The sequence below is a fragment of the Suricata suricatta genome, chromosome 3 (genome assembly GCF_006229205.1).
Source record: "Suricata suricatta isolate VVHF042 chromosome 3, meerkat_22Aug2017_6uvM2_HiC, whole genome shotgun sequence".
NCBI classification, from domain to species: Eukaryota; Metazoa; Chordata; class Mammalia; order Carnivora; family Herpestidae; genus Suricata; species Suricata suricatta.
Window position 1 is genome coordinate 91,585,266 of NC_043702.1, and position 21,277 is coordinate 91,606,542.

The window sequence follows — 21,277 nt, forward strand, 5'->3', positions numbered from 1 at the left end:
GAGCTCCACCGGCTTCTCTGAAGGACCGGGGGCTCACCTGTGCCCCTGATAACAATGGAGCAGGGAGCAAGGGATTCCCGTCTGCCCTGGGGAAGTGGCTGGCTCCTCCCTGTCTCCCCCCTTCTTCTGACCACCCTGAAACAAAATTCCCCCAACTTGGAGAATGCCCAAGGTGTACACTCCAGCCCAGGGAGCCTGTGACAAAGTAATAGACTCTGCTCATGTTTTGAGTGGCCTTCTGTGAGGTGTGTGCTGCGGAGCCTTTTTCTTTTCCATTCTTTTTAAGAGGACTGTCCTGGTTCCTTGTATTAAAAGGACAGGAAGATTCAAGGGACAGCAGGAGGCAAGAGGGGAAATCCCAGCCTCTCCTAATAGGAAGGGGACATGGAATCTTGATGGATCAGAAGACTAGAGGGAAATCCTGCTTCTCAGGGCCTGCTGGTCCCCTGCTTTGGGAGGCGGAGGCACGACTGAGGATGTGCTTGCCGAGCGCGACCCATGGGTAGCCAGACAGGGAAGGAGTGCCAGTGCGTGCTGTATGCCAGGGCCTGGGACAGACTCCGCTGGCGCGAAGCTTGCCAGTGCTGTGACAAAGGGCTACAGGTGGGCCGTGATGCTTTTTAAACATAGGGTTTAGAAGCATCTGCTACAGGAGCTGCATGGAGAACAGAGACGGAAAGGATGCTGAGCCCATTTCTTCATGGTCTAGAGGTAGGTGAACACGGAGAAGCCATAGACACTGGCCGTGCAGGGGCCACAGCAACAAGGGGAAGCCAGGAGGCAACATGGGCTGGGCTCGCCTGTGCCTCACCTGCATGCTCACAGGTGAAAGACTCAGATCTCTGGACCTGGGACTTGCAGCCGGTGGGACACGTCTTGGGTGTAGTGAGGTCACCACTCAGCCTGCCAGCTCTCTCCCAGGTACCTAGAGTCAGCTCTTGGGCAGGCCATCAGAGGAGCCCTGCATAGGGTGCTGGGTGGAGGTGCTCGCTGTGGGGGGTGAGCAGGGATGGCCCAGCGAGACACCGGAGCACAGGCAGAGGCCGCAACTGGAAGAGCCCTCCCTCGGTTCAGGCTCCCGACCAGCCCTGGCCTCTCTGTCATCACAGTTCCCGGGCCTGGCCTTTGGAGGATGTGGGTCGTGGATGGGAGGAAGGTGGAGGTGTTTGCCTTTCCTGGTCCCCATCACCTTTCTTCAGGTGAAATGGAGTTGGAAGCATTTTCCAGGCATGACCCTTGAGTGAGCTTGGCAGGGGGTGGGGAAGTTGAGTCTCCAGGGAGCCTCAGACTAAGCCCTGCATTGCAGGAGCACACTTGCTGCCTGAGCTCCCACCCTCCTTCCTCAGCAAGGGGGGTGGTGTTTCTCCAGAGCTCTAGCCACAGGCCCTGCCTGGGCTGGGGGCGGTGTGCCTTCCTCTCTCTCGGACCACTCAGCCCAGCTGCTGCTAAGTTGGAGCCCTCTTATCACAGCCAAGGCCATGTTCCATGCCTCCAGTCCTTCCTCTCCTCCATCTACTATTTCATTAAGGCAGTAATCACCTCAGCCCCTGAGAAGTGCTAGCCCCACTCTGGGACTTGGAATATATCAACCGAGACAAAATCCATGTCCTTAAGTTTATGCTTCTAGTGGAGGAGAGAGAGATGTTTGTAACAAGAACAACAGTACGAGTGGCATGTTAGGAAGTGAAGAGGTCTCCAGAAGAATGACAATTGCAATAAGGAGAAGGTAGGAGGGTGGGGGTGGGTAGGGAGGAATCACTTTCGGGCTCTGAGGGTTCAGGCGGGGAAGGAGGCAGTGTGGAAGAGCCCAGGCAGAGGGGTGTGGGCTGATGGGGTGTTGGGTGGGTGATCAGTGACCCGGGAGGTCCGTGTGTGTGTGATGGGGGGAGGCAGGTGCGGCTGCTCATGTCAGCCTTGCAGGGTTCGGGTGCTATTCAGAGTTGGGCAGCTTTTCTATTGGAGGCCTTCAGCTGCGGTCTAGGCAGAAGCAGAGAAGGTGCTGAGAGGCTAGTGCAGGGGTGCAGTCAAGGGGCAGGTGCGCAGGGGTAGGGTCGTGAGAGGTAGGCTGAGTTTGGGAGGTAACAGCTCCAGAGAATCACTTGACAGACTGGTCAGATTTGGGACTGATGATACTTTGGGTGTGAGCGATGTTAAGGACAGGGGTGCTAGAGTTTTGGACTAAGTGGATGGTAGCAAGAGGGCCAGGCATTTATTCTGGTGCAGAAATTGAGATTTTCGCTTGGGACATGTTCAGTTTTATATGCTTAGGGGCATGTTTGCAGCTCAGCAGAGAGGACAGAGGGAGCAAGCGGAAAGACATGGGTGTGGGGAGGGCCAGCATGAGCTCAGAGGGAGGGTGCAGGCAGGCGAGGGGTTCCCCACAACTCCATAGGGGAGAGAAGGACCTGGAGTGGAGAGGGGACAGCCCGCCTTGCAAAGCGGAGCACAGGGTGCAATCCCCCGCCGGTGGCAACCTGGTCACCGATGACCTCGCCAAGGTGGAGCTGGAGGAGGAAGGATGACCAGAGCAGGAGCCAGGTGGGGAGACAGCTCTTCCAGGGGTGTGTGAAGGGCAGCAGAGCTGGGGTGGTGGTGGACGTGGCTGGGGTGGGGGGGGTGGGGGGGGCGGGCAGTTTCTCCCAGGAAGAATGCTTCACGAACGGGAACAGAGACGTTGGCTGGACCCAGGGCCCGCAGCTGCAGATGGTCAGGCGGGGTGGGGGGTGTCGGGAAGGTGAGGCACTATTGTCTGGATGGATGCCCTCTAAACAGTCCCTGCTCATGGCAGCAGCTGAGAGCTGGAGTGGGCAGAGCGGAGGAGCCCACGCAGTGGCCATCAGTCCTTGCCTGCCAGGTCCAGCTGGTTCCCTTCACTGGGAGGGGCCTGCACCCCCAGATCCTGAGAACGGGGTTGGATGCAGTCTTTGCTCAACTCCTCTCTCCCCTGCTCTTCTTCTAGAACCTCCCTCCTCAGTGTATGCCCCTTGTGTATGCACAGGAGGCAGATCAGTCCCGATCTTTGTATTGAACCTGGTGCCAGCACTCCAGACACGCAGTGGGGCCGGTTGTGGGGGAGGTGCGTGGACCTGCAGCTTCTCCCGGGGGCCACTGTCCTGCTGAGGCACGTGCATGCCCCGGCGGCCACTCCAAGCTGTTCCTTCCCATGCAGCTTTTGAAAGCTCACAGGTCAACGAACTGGGGGTCAGATGAGGCCCCTGATGTGAAAGGAGATACTGGTCCGTACCTGTTAGCTCCAGTTTTGTTTGGATTGCGCTTTCTGCACTCTTGTCACAAATTCTAGACTTTGCATTTCTTTTCCTGGAGGGTGAAAATCCGCTGCTGACGTGAGGCTCTAGAGGGACAGGATGTGGGTTCAGGTGGAGTTCCAGCCCTGCCCTTCTCAGTCTGGGTAACCTTCCGTCGGCGTGTTGAACCCCACTCTGCCCCACTCTTTCCCTGGCGATGATAATCTGACTTCATCGGATGCAGACGATTCCAGGTTGGTCCTTGGCCCAGCAGACATTAGAGGCACCAAGGATTTGAAGGTCTCGTGTGTGCAGATTCTGTCCTGGACCCTACACGTTCAACAAGGATGGAGGCCCCTGCCTGTCCTGAGGTCTGCATTTCTGTGTGTGAGGGACAGTGACCACACACGTGCTCTGTGATGCAGGCAGCGTCTGGCAGGGTGGGCACTTGGCACGCTGTGGAGGTGACTGTCACGCTCAAGTGCCTCTGGGCAGCGTTCCTTGCAGCACATGCTCCGGGATGGGGCACGCCTGGCGTCTGGGTAGTCTCACTGGTGGCTAAGCACATTCTCCAGGCATCACCGTCAGCCTCTGTCTGCTGTTTCTCCAGGGTTTAACTCCCTCGTGGGTGGTGTGATGGGCTTCTCCATTCTTCTGAGTGCCGAGGTGTTCAAGCATGACGCGGCAGTCTGGTACCTGGACGGCAGCATTGGGGTTCTCATTGGCCTCACCATATTTGCCTACGGCGTCAAGTAAGTTCTCCCTTTGTCTCTGCTTCCCCAGTGGCCAGGAGTGCCATGTCCTCTACTCCTGACAGTCCCTCCATGCACCTGTGACCCTCCTGAGCCTGGGTGAGATCAGGGGACTGGGAAAGCCCCCCCATGGGGTAAGAGATTTTTGTGACTGGCATAGCAAGAAGCCAAGGGCTTTTGGAATTTAAAGCCTAGGCCAGTTGTCAGAGGCTTACTTAATCTGTGGTCTTGACAGCTTACTCCGTGGTCTTCCCTCTCACACTTTGTGCTTGAAGATTTGTGCCCTTTCTACTCTCCGTAATGAGGGTTGTAATGGCACACTGGGTCAGCACACTGGTGCGCTGTCTCACAGGTAGTGTGCCTACCGCGTCCTGCTTTTGTGGGACGCTCGGGGCAGGGTCCAGCAGCGCCACTTGGCCATACCCCAGACCCCATTTATGGGAATGTTTTACAAAACATTGCACATTTGTCTGTGCAAAAGGGCCACCTCTGAGGATAAATCCACCCTGAGTCCTCTCATGCAAGAAGTGCTGTGCAGACATCACTGACTCGATGGTCATAAGGACTTGCACATCAACCCTCACAGCAAAGTTATTGATATTTGGCAAAGTAGGCACAACCCCAAAGTCCGTGCCTGGATGAATGGACGAGTGTGGTAGAGCCCCGTAGCATTCCTCAGCCCTAAAAAGAATAAAGTATTGCTCTGTGCCACAGCATGGAGAAACCTCGAGAACACGGTGTCACATGAAAGCAGCCAGTCACAAAAGGCCACAAGATGTCATTCCACATAGAGAAAATACCCAGAATAGGCTCACGCATAGAGACCAAGAGTAGACCAGCAAGTTTCAGAGGAGGGGACCACTGGGACCTCACTGCAGGGGGATGATTCGATGGTGGATAATTAAGGTTTGTACAATCTATGAATCTACTAAAACACACTGAATTGTTTATAAAAAGGGTGAATATTCTCATGTATAAATTATAGTTTTAAAAAAGCCTTCCACTTGCCTCCTCAAGTGCCCAAGCCCCAGGGCCGCAGGGGGTCCATGTTGGGGTGACCTGGGTGTTTGCTTTTTGCAGACTCCTCATCGACATGGTGCCCAGGGTGAGACAGACCCGCCACTACGAGATGTTTGAGTGACAGCGGCCAGCAGGGCCAGAGCGGGCCGCTCTGCATCCGCACGAAGACAGTCAGGATGACGAGCTGTCCACGCAGGCAGATGGTGCCAATATTTCACCGAACATCCCGTTTCTCTTTAGGAAGGTTTGTGTTCTCGCGAACAAGGTCTGCCCAGCAGGTCGGTCTGCACTGCTCCCCCTTGCTCCACTGCCCCAGTCAGATACGTCAGGACAGCAGGCACAGGGGTGAGGACGGGCTTCCCCTCCTCCAGCGAGAACTGACCTTTTCTATTTCCTGGAGTAAACACGTTCTTGTGGGTAGGCTACAAGCCCTCCTTGGCAGAAAGCTCCTTTGTGGTGCTCGAAGCCTGAAATGGGCGACAGCTGACCAGACCCACCTCCTCGGGACTCCCTGTGGCTCTAGCCACCTCCAGTTCCAGAGTCTGGTGTCTCCTGGCAGATTTTAAGGGAAGACCGTACCTTCCGTCCCTCACCCCTTTATGCACCCAGAACCATCAGTATAGATCACTTCCTAATTTCTATCAAGGTATTTCATTAGTTTCATACTGTTTTACTAATCCCGAATCTAAACAGAGTTGTTCAAAAGGAGACCATTCTATTTTTAAAGTACTTAGTGATACACGTAGGAGCTTTGCATGGTTGAACTAAGCACATGACCCCTTCTTGTACCTTCAGAACCTGAACATACATGTAAAAACAGGATCCATTTTTGAGATGTGAAACTACAGTTTATTTGTAATAAATAATTATATAATTTATCCATATATGCATATATCTATATGCTGTGTTAAGTGGTAATGGTACATTACAGTCTGTTAGAGATGGCTTGCCCCTCCGTCAGGAACAAGATGTTCTCTGTTTATGTAACATTAGGTATAGATTCTGTAAAACGTTCCCCCGACACACAACATTCTGTACCTCTGGCACTGAGGTCTGTCCGGGCGACAGTGTCTGACCAATAAAGACCTTTACCTGTTTTGTATGGTACGGGGCGGTTATCTCGAAGCGTGGTCACTGGCGGGGGCGGGTGCTCCGGTGTGGATGAAGGATGCTGTGGAAGGGGCCACTTGTGCCTGGGGGGGTGAGTTAGGACACCCCGGGACGAAGGGTGGTTGCACATGCATGGGCGGGGGGTGCCGGATGTGCTCCCCAGGCCTCACCCCTGCCGACCATGCCCTATCTCCCAGGGATCTGTCTCAGACTGGCTGAGGGGAGGAGGTTCGTCCAGAGGGGTCACTGACCTTGATTCAATCTGACGCTTCCCCTGTAGCTTCCTTCCTCCAACAGCAATCTGAGGAGGTTCTTTGGGATGTTACTATGTCACCCGGAAAAAAGGGCCAACTGTACGAGTGGGTCTGGGAAACGCAAGATTTGACGGGTTGCATTTTTGCAGGTTTTCTCCCTGTATCTCGCCCACCTTGTGGAAGCTCTGGGAGGGGAAGCTGTGATGTAGTCCCCCCAACACGTTAGCATTCAAGTGTCTGCTGCCACTTTTTGGGACCGGCGTCCCACAGATGCATGATGGGAATTGCATGGGGTCTGCCTTGCAGGCAGTAGCCAGAGTTCCGCCGGCTTCAGAGAGGCTGGCCATGGCTGTGACCTTCGTGGTTTCCAAGGCAGCTCAAAAAAAAAGAAAAAGCCCACCTATCCTCTTCCAATTCGGTTCCCTTGTAGGTGAATGCAGGGCAGGGGCCATGCTCTAAAATTAGTACTGGGGGATGTGACAGAAGAGAAAGAACGCTTCGTAGTAAAACCCTTCCCTCCCCACCCCTTAATCATACCTTCTCATTAGCGTTTTCCACAGGGCGTTTGCAGATGGTGGAATGTCACCAGTGGACGCTGGCACTGGAGGGATTCCACCAGTGAGCCTGCACCCCACCCCCCAGACCCCCAAAAACCAGTGCCACCTGTCACACAACAAAAGTTTATTGAAAAATAAAGTTCTCCCTAGTTTTCTCTACAACAGTGGAAAACAAAGCAGTTTCTCTATGCCGGTACAGTACAGTTGGACAGCGACACCTTATTTGCAGAATCCTGCGCTACAAACCCCAGAAGTGAACAGTAGAAAATGGTTGTACCAGGAGCTGTTTGAGGACACAGACGCAAATGACCGTTAGCTTAAGGACGTCAAGGCTATGACAGCAACTATAGTAGAAAGGGTGTCACCATCTCCTTTGGCATCGATTGTCCTGCTCTTGTCCTGTTAATACTTGGGCACGACAGTGAGCAAAATGCTCCCCAGGTCTGTTCCACCTTAACTTTGGCGAAGGTGACGGACTCTGCTAAGTTCCCATCCTCTGGGTGTCAGCAAGGCTTTCAGGGCCCGCAGCACTGCCCACCTGAGTGCCCACTACCACTCCTGCGCCCCCCACCCCAGGCACAGGCCCACTGCCGCCCCTGTTGCTGGGGGGAGGAGGGCGGGGAAGAATCTGGGGTAAAGGGAATGATGCTTCGAAGAAGTTAAATTCCAATCTTACACCCAAAGACATACAAGACTGATTCAGTAAAGCATTCAAAGGAACTTAAAAAATCCCTAGACTCCAGCAAATTCCTCCATATTCCCAACTGCAGTCTATCCAGAACAGGGCCAAGATAAAAGACAAAACTCTAAGTCAGGGAAGAAAGAGGCTAAAAACCCAATAAAACAAAACACAAACAGGTAAGAAGTGATTTTGGGGAAACACCACTGACCCAGTGCAGCCTCTCAGCGGTTCTGAAGACTCCCCTGCCACCCCATGGCTCCACTTGGGTGGTCAGATAGTCTCGGGTCCCCAGGCTGGCTGAGCTGGCCTGGAGGAGCGGTGGGTCTTCTCGGGGACTGGGGCCAGAACACACACATGACAGCTGACCAACCAGCCCAGCGTCCGGCCCCTGTCGACTGGACTGTGGAGGGGCCAGCAGGGAGCAGCAAAGGGACTTACTGGGGGAGGAGAAAGCGTTCAACTAGTCATTCCTTTCTCCTTAAATAAAATACAAAGTCTTTATTATCTCATTTCAGAGGAATGTAATTAAGCTTGACTTGAGGGGTAGAGTCTGTTAGAGAACGTAATTTCTACCTGAAAAAGTTCTACAGAGAAGAACCCTGGAATGGTCCAGAAAACACCAGTGGGGTGAAGTCCCTTCTCATCTCCAGTTTACAAATTCTTACAGCCTAGTTTCATCTGGGGCTGAAGTCAGGAATATTTGCAAATCAGTGCATTTAGGGATACAGTAACATTTCAACAAGCAGGACGGGCACGGGGCTTGGACAACCTAAACCAGTAATTCCTACAACATTCTGTCAACTGGGAATAGTATTTTCCTGTAGGTATGCTTTTATTTCTCAAATTTTATGAAATGCTAGTAACAACAATATTTAACATTTACGAGGGCTTACTATGTGACAGACGCTGCTAAACACTGAATCCTCACAAAACCCCTAAGCGCTACAAAAGCTAGGGTAACTTTTTTCTGCCTCTGTGACTACACAGCTAATTTGGCCTTTTGCTAGAAAAACTTAAGTTTCCGGTTTTTGTTGAAGCCAACAAGAATGAAATGAACTCACCATTGGCTTTAGGAAATTCCCACCTTCCTAAAGAAGTCTGAATCTACTACGTCCATGCATCTCTTCACATGGGGGCGCTCTGCAAGTCCTACAGGGTTGGATGGTATTAGAATGAAGCCAATGTGGAAACAAAACACTTTCAAATAAATAAAGGAATCCAGGCTTGGGACAGTGACACAACAGAGCCTGTCGTTAGCAAAATAGACCTTTTTTTCAGGAAAAAAATCAATGTGGGGGTCATGGAAGAGGGTCCCAATTATACAATCTAGGTAAACCACGCTGGAGAAGTGGGGTGGCCCCCCTCGGTCTGGTCTATAAAGCACAAACCCACCTGTGTACAGCATACAGTTTCATCACCCTTACTAAACCCTGTGTTCCCAAAGGAAACAAAAAGGGAGCATATTCTTTTCCCTTTATGATAACCAGGTAAGTGTTTTGGGGCTAATGCTACTCAGGAACTCAGCCCTCGCCCGGTGTGCGGCCTGCTGGCACATTGGCAACTGGCCGTCCTCAGAACCAAAGAGCTGGAGCGGCCCTGAAGGGCACGGTCCGGTCTGGAGGAAGCCGGTCCTTCGGAGGGTGCTCGTGGCCTCCTGCGGGCATGTGGGCACGCACACTGTGGCACGTCTGGAGCCCAGCCTGCGCCTCCGCAGTGACACGGGACGTGTCCTCTAAGCTGGAGGAGTCTGCGATCCTCCTCACGTGGTACCCGATCCTCAAGACCAACCCCATAGAAAAGTGAAAAGGCACATCAAAAGTGAAAACAATAAATATTAAAGAAACAGACTCAATATTTTGAAACACAGAGCAAACACACACAAAAAAAGCAAACTAAAGCAGTGACAAAAACCCAATCCAGGCAAAAATGCAAAAAGTATCTCCATTTGTACATGTGCAAATCAAATTATATACAGGAGATAAATGAGGTGTTTACTGGCATTAAAACAAGTGTGTTTCCCCTTTCAGGAGTTTTTACTCCTTAAAATGTTTATGTTTCAAAGGAAAGCTTTCTCCCCTTTAATAAATTAGGTAAACTTCCCTCTTGTATTTTTTTTTAAAAGAATTTAGGACCACGTGGCAGGGCGGGGTGGGGAGCCAAATTTCACTTAGGAAAATATACAAACACTTACAGACCAGGCAAGGTGTGCCTTGGACACAGGAGGGCACTGATCTGACTCAGGATTTCTATCCCTGTGGAAACCATCAATTAAAAACGGGTTGAGGATTCCGTTCAGTTTGGCAGTAGCAGAACCACCAAAGGCTCCCAGCTGTTACTCTGAGAGCCCTCCCTCCGCTCCCCCCGCCCAGGGCACCCAGGGACCGTGCCTTGCCGCACAGCACCGATGGAGACGTCCCCTTCAATGTCGTCCTGTGGGTCACTGACCAGACCTGGACCACGTTGCTGGCGGCCTGGGAGCTGCTGTACACTCAGGTGTTGCTGCCTCATCCTAACGCCCTGGCCACCTGGAGTGTGGGTTTGCCCCGGGAGCAGCAGCCCCCCACCTGTAGGACTCTGCTTACTTCCGGCCACTACTGGGCTGGGGGGCGGGCGACAGGGATGCTCAAGTGCGAGAAATAAAGTGCTCTGCTGGACTGCTTGACCCTAGTCCTGATGTAGAGGAGAGGAATGGGAGGCGGAGAGGCCCTGAGCTCAGCAAACAGGACAGCCATAAATAAACCCATAAATCCTGTGGCTTTTGAAACGCCAGGCAGGCACAGCATCTTTCTGGGAACGCTGCCTTCCAGCTTCCTTGCTTTCTGAGTCCCTGTGCTCTGTAAAAGGGGTTAATCTGGCTGAGCTAGAGAAAGCCGTCTCAGCCCAGAGGCTCCCCCTGCTGGTCCAATGCCTGCATGACAGCTTCACGTTTGGAAGCTCCCACAAGAGCCCAGGAGAGGGCGGCACTGGCCCAGGCATTGCAGCCCTGGGAGCGCAAGCAAATTCCCACAAGCTAGGGTGAAACCAAGAGACCCATTCCTAGGGGAAACAAGACAGAAGGCAGTTGCTTCTCTGACAGCAGGACTTGTCCTTGCAAAACTTACATGCGCGAGCGCGCGCGCGCGCACACACACACACACGCACACACGCACACACGCACACACGCCCCCCTATTACCAACACTCCCTTTGGACTTCTGCCCTTGCTGCTGGGCCCAGATAGAGGCTGTTCCCTGCTAGTTCCTGAGGGGTCCCTGCACTGATGCTCAGGGCAGAAGTCTCCCTATCAGAACCCTCATGTCATGTGCTTAGGGGTCACGGGAGGGATCCTGGAGACCCTGCCTGATCTGCCTCAGCCCCTTCACTCTCTGGGTTCAAAGATGCAATTCAGACCCACTGAGGGTCTAAGAAAAAAAAAGGCTGGCTGTGCATTTGCTATTACTTCTGCATTAGGGAAGAATCGAGAAGCAGGCACAATCTAACTTCCGGTACCTACAGGCTCTACCTGCTGTAAGGTCATTGGGATCTACCTCACTTCCCAAGGGCCCACCCAGCCATGAGCCCTGCCAAATGATTGGCTGAGCTGGGTGGGCTGTCCCGGATGCCAGGCTGTGTGCTGGGGGACAGGGAGGGGGGACCATGGTGCTAGGTGACCACGGCACTCAAAACCGCCAGTGAGGGCTAGTCGGATGGCACCACAGCGTATAACTGGATGTTCTGTAAGAGGGAGAAGAGGGCTCACTGCCAGCATGGAGGTGCCAGGCACCTCACAGGAAACACACACTTCTAGCCAGAGCACTAAAGTCGTGCTGGGTGGGGAACTCACACCAAGGCAGAGACTGGGGACTCCAGGCTTTGGAAGGGGCATCCGATGACTCTGACTGGGCCAACCTGCCAACTCAGAATACGCCCCTTGGGATAGTCACGCCTCGAGGAAGACCCAGCATCAGACTCCAATCCTGTGCAGGACACACACAGCCACACCCAGGGGTGAGTGGCCAGGACTGCACACCACATGCGTCCTGGCCTGCCTTATTCCCCTGGCCAACATCAGGTCCACTGAGAGCCTCATTTCTGGGATGTTGGGGACAGGAGACATTAGAAGGACCAGACACAAGCGCATCTGTCTGGAGCACAGCTCTGGTGGTGTAACTGGTTCTTAAGGGCCAGCTTCATGGCTGTCCACACCCCACCTGGGATAACCCTCTTTAGGGGTAAACAAGCACGACCTTTAGTCCCCCATTCGTACTTTCTCTTTCCAGTGGCTTTTAAGGGAGGGCAGTACCACAAACTAGCAAATGTCAGTTCCCCAGTCCTGTTCTTTCTTTCCCAAAAGGAGCCTCATCAGAAATTAGGGCCAAGGGATGTGTGTGTGTGAGAGTGAGTGAGAGAGAGAGACATGGGCGTGGCAGGGGGAGGGTCAAGGAAAGGAGCTCTCACTGCAATGCAGCCCCATCTTTGGTCCCTGGCTGGGCTCTTAGGACAAAACAGGCACGTCCCCCCGTGCCCAGGAGGTGTCTGTCTTCTAGCTGCCATCTGTCAAGCACACACAAGATTTTCCTTTGTTCTGCCACCATCCACTCTGAGGAGCTAGATCCCCACAGCTGCCTTCCAGCGGGCCACCAGCCCCACAGTGCACCGTCTCCCTCCTGCTTCCTCCCGGAAGCAGATGGGAATAAAAATACAGTGAAGGTGGAAAGTAAACAGTGGGAAACCAAAGAAACAAGACGTGTGATCAATCCCTCTTTGCCCTCCCCTGCTCCCCCTCCCACCCTCCCAAATAAATAAGTTAATGGGTCTAGGAATGTTCTCGTATCAAGTTCTCTCCGACAAGCTCCATTCCTCCTCTGGTTGTGTTTCAAATGCGTCTTGAGACCCTCGTTCTACTTTGGAGCAGCCACATCGACACAGTCTCCTCAAGAAATAGAAAATGAAGTTGCGCCAGGGAGAAGTGAGGCTCCCTGCCTGACACCTGCTCTCGTGTCATTTTGGGGAAAACTATGCCATGGCGCTCTAGCCGCAGAAGGAGCAATACCAAATCAAAACCTTCCACCATCAAGTTCAGGCTCTGGCGAGAGTCCCTGAATGACATCTGCCTCCTGGGCCCGCCCCGATGGGGTCGGAGCCACCGTTTCCCCAGCAGAGTGTGTGTGGGGCCCAGCTGGTGGCCGCTATAGGCAGTCTTTACAGAGGGCCACCTGGCCCTTGATGAAGTCCCGGCAGGGGCAGACCCTCTGGTGCCTGGGGTGGGCGCCCGCACAGCTGAACAGCAGGAGGTCACCTTGAAACACACAGTGCTTGTTCTTGGGGTCGAAGGAGGGCACCAGGATATCCTTGGCCAGCTCAGAGCTTTGGCAGATCACATCGTACCTGAAGAGGAAGAGAAAGGCATGAGAGTTGGAGACGCAGGCCCTGTCCTGGTCAGCGGTGCCTCCGTCCCACGTGTGGGGAGCACGTTCAGTTCACCTGCTGTAGAAGGGAAAGGGAGCCGCCCTCTGACCTCGCCATCCCCCACCCCTAGCAATCTGGGGTCAAGCAAGGTGTGTGTGCGTGGGAACACGGGGACAAAGATGGACATTATTTAATTATCTCCAAAAAACAATGTTTAATGTTTTTATTGACGGTCTAACAAGATTTGTGGGACATGGCGGTAGTCTCTCACTGGAGGGCAATCAGATGGTCTCCCGGGGAGGGTGCTGTTGTGGGGTCTCAATTCACTGGACCGCCACGGTCACCTTGGTGTGTGGCAGTAAGCAGCCTCCTGCCCACTGGCCTCCTGAGGTGAGCTCCTGAGGTCCTGGCCACGAAGAGCAGGAGTCCGACTTCAAGCCCCGATTGCAAACCCGTGTCCCCGTTCCTCCGCCACCTTCTCCTCATGCGCAGAAGGGCACAGGCTATAGACCCTCGTGGCTTTGCTCCCTCGGGCTGGGGATAACCAACGGCGTCAGCCTGTTACCTCCAAGAGCCTCATCCTTTCTCTTGTGGCTCAGGGTACACCGGTCCCGCCCACGCTGTCTCGCCTTGAACAAGGAGGCCTCAGCAGGTGCCCAGCACAGTGTCCTATATGCCAGGTGGGGACCAGTTCAGAGAAGAAGGTATAGGGGCCCAAGACCTGAGTGTGAGTCCTGAATTCATCCCTTATGAGCTGGGAAATGAAGAAATGGTTCAGTTTGCTCTTTCGCAAAGTGGGGACAAATAATCCTTAACTCACAGGGAAGGGGCAGAAATTAAATTAGTGCTTACAGTGCACTTGGCGGAGGGTAGCTCTGGGTAGCCGTTATTATTACCACAACCACTCCCACTGTCACCATGATCACCCTGGCCCGGCAGACACTGGATGGGCTCTGCCACCTTCCTCCCTTGCCCGAGGGTGTGAATTTACACACAGGCCAGCCATCTCCGTTCCGCTTTGTTCACATACATCCTGATTCTTGCTGACAGGGTGGGGACCCAGACGGGGCACACTAGGCTTCCTGCTGCATTTGGGAAGCTTCATCCTGTTGGAGGACAGCCTCATACTCCCTGTCACTCCTGCCCCCTCTTGTCTTCCTCCAACCGACAAACTGCCTGGCCCGCGCCTGCCCCTGCCAGCTAACAGCGCGTCAGCTGGGCCTGTGAGGAGTGCTAGGGGCCTGCCTGCCTGGGGCCTGGCACTCAGGAGCAGGCACCCACCCTGACGCTGCTCCTGTAGTCAGCAGGGGGCTCTGCGACTTCACTAAACGCCCCGACACCTCTGGGGCACCAGCAGGGGGATGTGAGCACCCAGAGTTAGGGTCACAGACATGAAGCGGGGATTTACAGATTTCCTTGAGAAAAAATGAGTCAGAGATTTGGGGCTATCAGATCCTTCTCACAGGACGCCCCCTCCACTGGCCTACACACAGAAAGGGTTCTCCAGAACTCAACTGTGCATTAGACATGTCCAGATGGAATGGAGCTTTAGAATACAGATTTATGCTTAGGTTAGTTCTTTATGTAGGTGAATCCTAGCAGCTGCTATGTCTTAGCTCCAGCCATCTGCCTAGGACACTGCTGACCATGAGTTGGAAAACTCTATGAGCAGCCTCAGACCCCACTGGAGGGGTAGAACTGTCACAAGCCCTGAAGAAACCCTCCTAGCTTCTGCTCCTCGTCACCTCACTCAGACCCCAGGCGCAGGCTCTCGGGACATGAGCACATGTGTGCACCGGACTGTGAACACATCGCAAGAGAGGCTGCGCAGATGCGGCGTGCCCGGGGAGGGAGTCCAAGCACCACAAAGAAGGCTCAAGTGGCCAGTATTACCCGATCCCCACGAGGCAGCCTCCTGAGGGCTTGGCTGATGTGGGGCTGCGGATACATACATACATACATACATACATACACACACACACACACACACACACACACACACACACACACATTCAGAGACCCCTAGCACACTGTTTCCTCTCCATAGGACCCTGTGGTGATGGTCTCTCCGCCAGCTAGCCTCTTACATGATGGCAGCAGGCTTCTGAGGCCCACCAGCCCTTGCTTTGCATTTTATAGCTCTTGACCAAGAATAAAAAGGCAAGCCTCAGCTCTAGGATAGAAACAACCCATTCCTCCCAACATGCAGATACACACAGGGTGAAGGGATGCACACAGGGTCCCATCCTCTGGTCTCTTCCCTGCCCTCGAGTTCTTCCCCTTCCTCACCTCTGCCCTGTTTATTCCAACCCCAAATCCACCAAGTCCCCCACACTCGCTCGTGAACACTCGGACTCAGGCACCAAAGCAGGTAGCAAACTTACAAATAAGGTGTCACATGAACGCATGCTCCTATTTACAGAGCTAATGTCCTCCCTAAGGATGCCCGCCACCGTGGGCTCTGGCTCTTGCAGGGGCCTCTGCCTCTGGAGCCCCGCCCCCGGTCTGTGTCAGGCCAGGCCACACCTGAGTCATGCATGTTCTGTGCACAAGACTGTGGTCACCTCCCCAGCACTTACACCAGGCTCTGCACAAATAGCAACTCCCACACCAGCTGCCTGATTCCCTGATTCAGGACAGCAGCACAGGACATTCCAGAGGACTTGATCTAGGTGATATAAATTCATACTACACATGAGGATAGGTGGACCTTCAAGGTCACAGACACCCAAAGACTAAAAAGAGATTATGCTCAGAACCAGGCCCCAAGTTGGAGAAGAGAAAGTAGCACTGGCTTGTGGAAGCAACTCATCGCTAACTGGCCATGAATAGGGATGAGCCAGGATTGCCTCCTCGCGAGGAGGCACTCAATAGACCGCCAGATAGCTGGGGTTTTACAACATTATCGGTATTTACAAATGCAGGAACAAGGTATTCAATAGGGCTCTTACATTTAGAGAATTAATTTCAGGCAGCTTTATTACAAAATTAGCATTCATTGTAGCCTCCTTGGGAAAAAAACCTACGGAGCTACGATGGGGCTTGGGAGAGGGTTGTTAAGCAATTCCATGGCACAGGCCTGGCCACGGGACAGCCCCACAAGGCCTTCCGCTCTCGTGGGCTCCGCGTGGTATGGGGAGGTGGAGAGGGAGGTGGAGAGAGAGGCCAGGGCCCAAGGCTCTTTGGATGAAGGGGTCATTCTGCTCGGTCTTGGGCACCAGCTATAAGTAATCTCACCCTCACACGGGCTACTCCCATTTTATAGGTAAGAAAATGGTCAGAGCAGAGGAAGCGCACTGAGTGGTCCCCCTTCCTGTCCCTCCACCGCACCTAGACCTTTGCTCCAGTGACAGACCGGCTGTGTGGAGCTCTGTCCTATCTGAGGCTGGCCCTGACCATCGTACCTAGGCAGGAGCCCCGGCTCCCGCTTGGCCGGGAACCGAGGGCCATGCTGAAGAGGAGTCTCATTTGGGTTCCATTCCAGGATGCAGCTCCTCACACTCCCTCCTCCAGACAGGGACGAACACAGACAGCCCTGTGTGCACACTTCCTAGTCTATCCCCAGCCAGTCCACACTTCTAATATAAAGACAGAGATACACTCAGCGTCCTCCAAAGGCCACCTTGCTACTGAAGTTATCTGTAAAAGGAACCAATAGGAAGTCCCTCCTGGAAACCTAGAATTCAGGATATGTGCTATGGAAATGGAAGCTTCTAGTACCATGAGTCTTTCCTTAAATACCAGACCACCACCCCCTCGCACAGTAGAGTCACAGAGTAGGGTGCCGCACTGACTCTCTTCTGGCATTTGTTTTCATAGTGGAATCAAGGGAGCCTCTGGGTTCGGCCTTCACATAAAAAGAATGGTAAAAATAGCATCCTCCACATCCCTGCCCGAGAGCTTTCCTGCACGCGAGATGCTAGAGGCCAAAGTCTCTCTCTAAGAAGGGTTTTATACCACAGTTGAGAAGACACACACAGGACCAGGCCAGCTCAGACCTCTGTGCACAGAAAACCACAGTGGCCAACAGCTGTAATGGAGCATGAAGCCAGAATGGGGCCAGGCCAGAAGTGGGCAGCGAGCGCACCAGGCCTGAAGCATCCTGCTGGAGACTGGGCGGGACCACGGCTCTCCTCAGTGCCTAGGGTTGGGACAGCAAGTCTCTTAAGAGAAAGTGCTTAATCAGGGTTACTAAGCGGGGAAGGGGCTAGCTAATTAAGTAATATGTGGCCCAGGGTGGGTGTAATACAAACTGGGAGCGCAGATTTGGTACTGACAGAGGTCAGGAGTCAGAGGCCAGAAGGACTCTCCCGTAGAAATCTGGGATCCGCAGATGCCGACATCAAAATGCCAACGCAAAGGGAAATGAATGAATGGGATCACTAAAAGTAATGCAGGCAAGAGGGGAAAACCTCAAGCGATAGAGAAGGCCCCTTCTGGGCGCAGCTCTGGCCCGGGTTCCCTGCCTCCCTGCTGTGGGGCCCAGCAGTCAGGCCCCTGCAATGTGCCACATTCCAAGGGGGCTGGAATCAAATGCAAAAGGGGATGGGGGCTGCAGGAGGGGAAGGTGGTGAGGAAATGCGCTGGGGGCAGCGATTTTTTTCCTCTCAGGCTCCGCACTGCAGACTATCACCTGTCACCTGCACCCGTCAGGCTTTGCAGACCTGGCTTCTGCCAGGGGAGCCCCAGGACGGGAACCCCCATGCTTGTGGTTCTGTGCCCATCTCCACTCCCACAGACCATGGGTGTAACACAAGCCATCCGAACACGGCCCGCAATATCCAGTCCCAAGCACGGCATTATTTATGCAAATACAACACCCCTGTCCGAATTCCAAACATATCAGCATGCCAGGTGATCTCATCTACAGAACTCCGGAGCTGCTGGCCTCACATTCTGTGGGGCGGGGAGGGGGACCACACTGCCACCTGCTCCCCAAAGCCCGTCCCTCTCAGCCCCCAGCTGGCCCTCCCCACCCCCGCACATACTTGAGCAGGTCTTTGTCCTTGTTGAGGTGCTGGAAGAAGGAAGGCTCGCAGATGAGCTGGCTCTCCTGGCACTCCTGCTTGCATGACTGCCCGGGCGCGGCAAGCTTCACCTGCAGGGCGCTGAGCGGTGGCCACATCACCTGCCCATGGCAGAAGTCCTGAAATGACAGTGCGGCCATGAGTCTAGGGCCCAAGGACTCGGGTAGGGCTGGCTGGCCCACAAGCTGCCTGCACAGGGTGAGGCATCTTGCCGACAGGGCAGCCAAGGCCACGAGCGGGAGCCAGACACTCTTGGGTTGCAAATGGGCTCAGCCGGAACACGTCGTTGGGCCAGGTCTTCACCTCCCTCTACCCACCAGCTGCCTCAGCCACAAAGGGGGGCCAACAGTGTCCTCCACGCAGGGCTTGAGGAGGAGCGGTAATGCAAGGCATGCGCACAGCTCCGTGCCAGCCAGCAGCGGCTGCTTTTCCTCAACGTACCCATCGATCCACCATGAGAAGCCTCCGCCCCTGAAGGCCCACCTCCGGGCCCACCTTCACCAGCTGTTCTGTTCTTGGCTCCAATTCCCAAGGCCTTTTCTGTGTCTACCTGGTTTGGCAGTTACCACATATGACACCGTTTTGTGAGTGCTAGTTCAGACCTCATGAAGCGTGGGGGTCTGCAGGTGCTGCTGAGAGACCCACCTGTGGGGTCACGGCCTTGGCAGTTGCTCAGGACTTGTTAGCTGACAGCAGTGATGACGGCGCACTAATGTCAGAGCTACAGAAGTAGTCAGAAGATGTGGGATAGGATGGGAAGGGCCTTGCCCGCCCCCCCCCCGCCCCTCGCCCCGGCAGAGAAGCGCCTGCAGCACAGAAAGTATATCAGGTGCACAGAATAGGGCAGGGCCTGTCACTTCGGGACCTAGAGGGAGAGCAGGGCCCTAGCGTGGATGTGGTAGAGGGGTGGGTAGAGGGAGGGTGGGGGTGGGGGTGGGGCCAGGAAGGAACCTGTGTGGAACGATTGGGCACAATGAGTGTCCAGCAGACAGACCAGGAGAGGCCGGAGAAAGGGCGAAGGAGAAGCAGGAAGCTCCCCATGCCCTGAAACCCCCGCTTGCACTTGGCTGTGCCTGAGGCAACCCTGAGTAGGTACCAGTGGTGGGAGCTCAGGCATGACTGCCCCCCAGAGCTTGCTCAACGTGCACAGTGTGGTTGGAAACCTCACATCATCCTGGGGTCCCTGGGTGGCCCAGCCTGCAGGCGGTGACGTCTCTGCTGGACACCTGAGCAGTTACGCTTATGCTTAACTGTTCCTGGGGCACACTACCCTCAGGAGTCCTCCGAGGGCATCAGACCCTGGGCACTGAATTCCACTGGTAGGAACACACCCTACAGACACATGGGGACATGTGGGGTTCAAAGAAACCCACACAGGACATCACAGTGGCTGCCAGAGTAGAAGCAAAAAATGTAACCATTTAAACACAAACAATACTCCAAAATGCAGCAGGTTCCATGTGCTGCTGTGGAGACCTCTTCAGGATACACGGAGGGCTGAAAAGAAGCAGGTGAAGGTTGGTGTACAGTGTTTCCATTTGTGTCAGCACTGGAGGAGGAGCCCGAAAGGTACTTCCAAACCAAGGTACTTCCAAACTGCATAAGCTCCACACGAGAATCTCTCTGGTGCGGGCAGCGCAGAGAAGGGAACAGAGGAACAGAGACTGGGGTGGTCAGGAGATCTCCTTTTCAGTGTATGTCCTCCTGGAATATTTTGTGTGTCCTCATGTTTCCTTTCCTTGCTCTGTGTACATGAGGGGCTGATTCATGATCTTGGGGCCCTGGGCTCCCAGAATGGGCACCTGCGGAGGAAATGTTTCACGCTCCCGAGCCTCCTGGGCTCGTCCCTTGGACCACGGAAAGCAGGGCCTGCCACTCTGCAGTCCTTTAGCAAGAAGTGGGTGCAGCCCCAGGGAGCAGGCCAGAACCACCTCCAGCGGGGCCCTTTTCTGTTGCTTGCATTTTTATTTTTGCTTTTAGGTTTGTGCTTGTACGACTTTTAGTAAGCAAAAGAAAACAGAAAAGAGGAAAGGGTACGCTTCCCAGGCCCTGTGGGCAGCCGGCTCAGGGAACATCCTGACTCATTAGGAAACGTGAAAATGAGGATACTGATAAATTCCTACAGCTCCTGCCTCTCCCGACCTCCTTTCTGAAAGACGTGATGCTGTCACACAGTAAGAAAGTTGACTGGCAGGTAGTGACTACTCAGTGCTGGTTCTTTTCTAGTCTCAAATCATGATGAAGACCCCAACAGGTAGGGCAACCCCCCTGTAACCCCATACCGCACGATTCTGTCGTGAGGGGACTGGACTGCTCGAGGCTGAGTTTGGTGGCTAACGGAGGGAAATCCTTTATGGCGTGTGGCTGAGACACCTTGAACATGGATTTGAGAGAGGCTGATAGAAGATTCCAGAGAGCCTACCAATGCAGAAATACAGAAATACACTGGATTATTTAGAGATATTAGGAAGCAGGCTAAGCTTCGGAACATGATGCATGGCGGAAGAGTGAGTTGGAGCGTCCTGCGTCACAGCCCTGGGCCTACCCCAGACCGAGCAGTAAGCGGTGGGAAGACGGTATCTGACTGCTCAGACTCACGATGATCTTGAGCACAATCCACGTGCCTGCGAAGCCCTGGGCAGCACAATGACCTGGGACTGGGTGACTGCACAGACCCCCAGGACCCCAAAGAACGTCTCTGTTCACTGGCGGCAGTCCCTCTCTTCCCTGGAAGCACATGGCACTCGCTGGCTGGTCTTTGGTACTCTGTCCATCCCATGAGGATGGCTGTCACCAAACAGGAAGAAGGAAAGTACATGTTGGTTGACGGAGTTAGGGGTCAGGGCTGAGCGGGTACAAAGATATTTGGAAAAGGTTGTGTTGCTTTTTGATTGTTTTTCTGGTTCCCTCATGCAAGCAACTTTGTTTATAATTCTTACAAGCCATCTGAGAACTTCTACAGCCTTTAAATATTATAATAAAGAGATTTCAAACCCAACACTAAAGCCTGCTGTGTGACTAGACGGGAAGTCTAATCAGATTATATTGTCTACACTAGGGGCCAAGTGAGAATTTTTCTTTGCTTCCAGAATTTAGCTTGGCCCAACCCTGGATTAGGCTGGGGAACTGGAAGCCGAAGAGAGCTAATGGCTCAAATTCTTGCTTTTATAGCTCATAAGAAAACACAGACTGTCTCTTCTCAGATGACCCTACAGGCAGTTCTAGTGGAGGGTGATTGCTCTA

General features: G+C 53.8%; 2 protein-coding genes across 3 annotated transcripts in view; one reads left to right on the forward strand and one right to left on the reverse strand.

The window, feature by feature from the left end:
* The window catches only part of TMEM163 (transmembrane protein 163), a 239,647-nt gene extending 233,526 nt beyond the window's left edge, over nt 1-6,121 (forward strand). The window contains exons 7-8 of the mRNA XM_029933323.1: nt 3,856-3,997; nt 5,078-6,121. Of these exons, the coding sequence (XP_029789183.1) occupies nt 3,856-3,997; nt 5,078-5,138 (203 nt within the window). The 3' untranslated portion in view covers nt 5,139-6,121. The remainder of the gene's footprint in view (nt 1-3,855; nt 3,998-5,077) is intronic.
* A 6,275-nt stretch (nt 6,122-12,396) lies between these two features.
* Nucleotides 12,397-21,277, reverse strand: part of MGAT5 (alpha-1,6-mannosylglycoprotein 6-beta-N-acetylglucosaminyltransferase) — a 336,674-nt gene continuing 327,793 nt past the window's right edge. For both annotated transcript variants that reach the window (XM_029934680.1, XM_029934681.1), the window contains 2 exons: nt 17,996-18,153; nt 12,397-12,986 (listed from right to left, as the gene is read on the reverse strand). In XM_029934680.1, the coding sequence (XP_029790540.1) occupies nt 12,788-12,986; nt 17,996-18,153 (357 nt within the window). In that variant the 3' untranslated portion in view covers nt 12,397-12,787. The remainder of the gene's footprint in view (nt 12,987-17,995; nt 18,154-21,277) is intronic.